The sequence below is a fragment of the Rutidosis leptorrhynchoides genome, chromosome 10 (assembly GCF_046630445.1).
Source record: "Rutidosis leptorrhynchoides isolate AG116_Rl617_1_P2 chromosome 10, CSIRO_AGI_Rlap_v1, whole genome shotgun sequence".
Classification (NCBI taxonomy): Eukaryota; Viridiplantae; Streptophyta; class Magnoliopsida; order Asterales; family Asteraceae; genus Rutidosis; species Rutidosis leptorrhynchoides.
Genome location: NC_092342.1, coordinates 345,393,938 through 345,399,162, shown reverse-complemented (window position 1 = coordinate 345,399,162; position 5,225 = coordinate 345,393,938). Strand labels below are relative to the sequence as shown.

At 32.3% G+C, this 5,225-nt stretch overlaps 1 protein-coding gene across 1 annotated transcript; it reads right to left on the bottom strand.

The window, feature by feature from the left end:
- Positions 1 to 613: 613 nt before the first annotated feature.
- On the bottom strand, positions 614 to 4,906 carry LOC139872241 (proteasome subunit alpha type-2-A-like). The gene is made up of 12 exons (XM_071860083.1): positions 4,772 to 4,906; positions 4,362 to 4,429; positions 4,172 to 4,248; positions 3,904 to 3,968; positions 2,953 to 2,999; positions 2,786 to 2,861; positions 2,308 to 2,375; positions 1,990 to 2,059; positions 1,386 to 1,471; positions 1,087 to 1,149; positions 775 to 840; positions 614 to 687 (listed from the first exon to the last, which is right to left on the bottom strand). The coding sequence occupies exons 2-12, from the start codon at positions 4,400 to 4,402 to the stop codon at positions 639 to 641; spliced, it is 708 nt and encodes a 235-aa protein (XP_071716184.1). The 5' UTR covers positions 4,403 to 4,429; positions 4,772 to 4,906; the 3' UTR covers positions 614 to 638.
- Positions 4,907 to 5,225: the final 319 nt, after the last annotated feature.

Below are 5,225 nucleotides of genomic sequence, written 5' to 3'. Positions count from 1 at the left end.
CTTTCCCGCCTATAAATAGGCCTCTTAGGTCATTCATTTCAGACACTCAATCATTGAAAACTTACTTTGCCAAAATCACATTCATATACAACTTTACTCAATTCCAATTGAATTCTGATTATCTTTATTGGAATTCATCACCTAAGATATTAATTACTCGAAATTAATCGATTGATTGTTTCATACCCTCACGGACTCTCACATTCCAATCGAGTTTGCACGACTGACGGAGATAAAACAATCGATCAATAATATTTTTCTCAAATTAAGCACTTAGACTTGTTACACTAACTTTTAGGTTTGATCATAAATCATGATGATGATGATGATGATGATGGTTTTAAGACCTTGCCCTTGTCATCTCTTTTTGAAAAATTACATCAACTTTTGGTGTAACAAAACACCTTTTAAATACTTTTTATTATACGAAATTGCAGGCAACAAAGGTTTCAGATTAATAAGCAAACCAAATGTAAGGTGAAAATTGTTCCAACAAATGATGTTCACAACAGCTTGATTCAATAAAAACTGTCAGCAAGTACAGACAGGCTACAGTTGAAATCAAGGCAACTTAGTTCATTAGATTTCGAAACTCCAAGATCTTTTAATTTAAGTTCCCTGATAAAAATACCAACTGATTACTCCACCTCTTGAAGATAGTCTTCAACTTGAGCAGCAGTTAGAACCCTGCAACAGCAAAGAAACGGCGTCATTATAAGCTGCTTATTAAAATGTTAATGGTTAATTTAAGTTGTGCAGAACTGATAAACTTGCCTGAATGTTCTATCAGCTTCAATAACACCAATCTCGATGTTTTTACCCGAAATTTGTCCTTCAAATCTGACAAACAATAGAAAATTATAAAGACAACCAAATTGTGTCAATTATCATTACAAAATTACACTTTTCAGTAGCCATATATCTATTACTTGAGGTGACTTTGAACCCTTATGGCAGGCTTTCATGTAGCCAACCTTTTTTCAGTTATAAAACACAACCCACATGGACCCATTAAATATGTAAATTGTTAAAATCGCCATTATATGTAATCATAACACTTGGTATATTTATAAGCAAGATACTTACCCTTCCTTCAATGTTAGGATAGCTGTGTGTATCGCATCCTCAAGCTCCATGTCCTCAGTGTACCTACAAGCAGCATCATCCTTATGAGAGAAGTTTATAACGCAATCAACACATGTATGATTAGTGCACGTTTGATCGAGGTTAATGTTAACAAATCTTCACGTGACTAATGATAATATTACTAACAGAGTTTTTCCCAACTTCCACCTGTTGAAGAGACATGGTGGCGATTGCAAATAATAGATATAAATACTTGTATTAAGGTTCCTAGTTATATTAAAAAAATTATAGTGGCATACCGCTTTTCAAGAAATGTCTTTGCATTGGACACATTCTTTCCCATGGCAGAAGCTTTCCAGGAGAAATATGAACCAGACGGGTCAACCTGCACAAATTGTATACGAAGGTTCAAAAAGGTACTGATTATTGAAAGGTTTACTGAGAAAAGCATCAGATATAACAAAGTATAACTAAAGTAAACATACTGATGTTTTCAATAGAAAAGAAAAATACTTCAAAATACAGTTAATAAATGTTGTAGTATGCTAACACCAGCCTCGTGTAGGATAACAAGCCAGTAGCAATTCAAACTTATGTTTAGTTGAACTTTATAGAAACGTAGCAAAATTTCTCAAAACAAATTTCATCAAGTGAAAATGTAGGTATAAAGCTTATATCAGAGATGATACTTCAACCAATTTCTTATTAGTCTGGTAGTGTTTTGCAAATATAACAAAAGCAGTAAAGATTTTTGTATGGTTTCCCCATGTTGGGGACGGAATCTATACGTTTTTCTGATCAATTTAGAAAGTGATTAATTAATCAGATAAACCAGGAATACATATATTATATATTATGATCTACCTTATTATTGAGGAAATGCAATAAACATAGAATACACACCTGATATAGCTGTGGGCCCTTGTCATCAAAACCGGCAACAAGGAGTGAAACTCCAAAAGGTCTTACACCACTGCACAAAAAAACATAGGTTAAAAGCGTGTAGTTGGTCAAAATGTAAGAGTTCAATCTAATATAATGAATGTTCCGATTAAAATTTAGTAGGTTGTTATCAAGTCACTTTTAACATGCAAAAACCTAGGCCAGAGACAGGTGTTAAAGATTACTAAAGTTTAGTAATTGCCCTTTAAAACCAAAGTCACCTCACAGCAAAAAAAAATAAAAAATAAAAAAAAGTAAGAGTAAGCAAATTGAACCTACCCAGACTGAGTAAACTCTTGCATAACAGCAGCAGTTTCCCTAACAAGCTGTGTAACCGGAATAGGTTCCTGAAAAAAAAAAAACAAATTTTTAATGTAAGAAGGTGATGAAACTTTATTAACTACTCCTATTAATTTTTAATTATTTATTATTAATACTAATATAACAGTAATACAAAAGTTTGGGAGATGCTAGCCTCCGGCAAAGTCAAATCTGATAGGTTAAATCAGAGTTAAAAGGTTATTATAGACTACAGAGATAAATTTCTTCTTAATAGTGACCAAGGTTACAAACATGTATTAATCATTTAAATGGAAAGAAACAAAACGTAACCCTAACATTTAAATTGCTTGTTCGTTTTATGGTCATGAACTAGAAAACTGACATATTATCCCGATAAAACTAACTGACTGGTTCAGGTGTAACAACGTCGAACACACTTGTATAAAACAGTAGCGATAAAAAGGGCAAGAAGTACTTTGTATAATAGATGGTACTGCTCAGCTTGCTTCCTACTCTTTCTAACCAAAACTCGAGAATCGGGCCCCATTCCACTGCACAAAAGAGAAGAAATGTATACAACAATAAAAAAATCTAGATCTGGAACTATTATGCAAATGAAAATGTTCGATTCTAGATTCTTACCTATATACCACTCCGATATTAGGAGTCAAAATTTGTATTTTTTGAACCTGTGGCCAAGAAAATCAAATTTCAGAATCAAGTGACTTGTATATCTTGCAATTAGAAAGGAGAAAAAGAATCAAAAGTGAAAATGGAAATAAAGTCAACAAAATCGGACACCAGAATTGCATATAACAGATGTGGCACACAACTAACACGCAAAAGAATGCCACTATTGTACACGAACTATATATGAGACCAAAACATAAAGCTTTGTGCAGTTATGCAGCATTTGATACAGCAATATGCTACGTTCAACAATATTGAATGTTTAGCCATACGAAAAAGCAATGCAGCGAACATGTGCAGCTTGAGTTTTGACACAATTTAGTCGCAGATATTTTATGCCTTTATCATTTAGATACGCTAGTCTAAAGGAATTAATAGATGAAACATACAGCTTTAGATCTAACTAAAATCAGTAGCTTGCTGCAACCATTACCTAAATTATGTGATGTCCTCTAGATACATGTGATTTAAATTTGACAACTTTAAAAGGCTCCTTGTGAAACATATAAAAAAACAAAATGAATTCTCAATAAGAAACCGATGCTATTTAAATTGTCAAATTATGATGCAATCTCAGCCTTGCATGGTGTTTGATCTCTTAAACATTCATATCTCTAATAAACATAAACACATGGACCGAAAACAACTTCACTATTACATCTCTTCCTAAGTCAAAGTATTTAGTATTCTTCATATCAAATACACAATATATATTTGACATTATATTCCACAACGATGCAATTCACGAGATAGCAAAAGTAATAGTTCTAAAAATTAGTATACCCACATAAAGGAGCTTAGGTATAAGTACTTTACAAAGCAAATAAGAGTATCTAGTGAAATTCATATTTGCTACATATCAGAATGCCATAACAACCAATTGAACATATAATTTTTGCTTACAGATGTCTCGTCAACTAAGATGGACGGGAGCTTCTTCTCCGTTGCAATGACGACCCCATTAGAAGCTGCAACAAACATTTCAAATTGTAACAAACTAACAACAGACAAACCAATCAAAACGGGCAACAACAATAATAAGTTAATTAACCACCAAACTTGATACTAATATAAAAACTAACATTAGGCAAATATAAACATCTTAGCCTAAAACAAACTACCCGTAGGCTCACAATTCAGATAGTTCAAAAAAAATCTTGAAATTAGTTACCCTTTATTCCCAATGAAGTTTGACCTGAGCCAACAGCTGTAAGAGCATGTTCAATCTGAACAAGCTTTCCAGAGGGACTACAAATAACAACACGTAACACCAGCTTAATTTTCATACATATATGATACTATATTTTATATGTGTGTGTGACAAATTAGAATTTTTAGCAGATAAATTAACATATATATACCTGAAAGTGGTAAGAGAGAACGAATACTGACTGTCACCCATGTCTTATAAGAAAATTAGCCAAAGATCCTGCAGGGTGTAAATCAAAAATGAGAAAAACAAAATTAACCTAATAGCTCAAAATTGTGTAATTACTGATAAGATAATTATTTAATAATCAGGTGTCTACAATAATCAAATGCAGCTACAAATTAGTGATAAATCGACAGTAAAACCCTAATTTGAAATCAGATCACTGATAAAACAAACGTAGCTATAGAATAGTGATACCGGATAACGAATTTTAGGGTTTAGTGTGTGCACTAACAAGGAGGAAATGAAATTTGAAATAAAACTTCGGATCTGAAGTCCCTGAAACATGTTTGATCAGCCGCTAGTGTATATATAAATATGCATATAAAGAATACGTACCTGTAGCGTAAAACAATAGGTAAGATGCGACTGAACAATTTGTATATCTAGGTTCGTTCAAGCGAGTGTTGATGTCCGACGATTTAGTTGTGATTATGAAGAGAAGGGTTTATTTGTTGGCTTGGAGGGAAAGAAAAGAACCCAAAATAAGGTATCAACTTCACTAATCACTAATTAATTGTTCATATTTAAATTAAATTTTTTTTTTTTGATAAAATTAATTGATAATTTTGATGATATAAATTACCAATACCAATACCAATAAAACTAATAGACAAAATTATTTATTTTAAATAGTATTATTCAATTTTTCATTTTTTACAAATTAACTCTCCAACTTTCATTGAAATACAAATCGAACCCCCTACTTTATAGCTATATTATAAATTATTATTTATCCCATCACTAACACCAAAAATACCCACCACGCTTTACCGGCTTCTACACTGCGCTC

Bases quoted from the DNA above. Each gene is read 5' to 3' on its own strand.
- LOC139872241 (XM_071860083.1), bottom strand. From the start codon at position 4,402: ATGGGTGACAGTCAGTATTCGTTCTCTCTTACCACTTTCAG. The intron at 3,969-4,171 runs GTAACTAATTTC...TGTTTGTTGCAG, and splicing joins AACTTCATTGGGAATAAAGG to CTTCTAATGGGGTCGTCATT. The intron at 688-774 runs GCAAGTTTATCA...TTGCTGTTGCAG, and splicing joins GAAGCTGATAGAACATTCAG to GGTTCTAACTGCTGCTCAAG.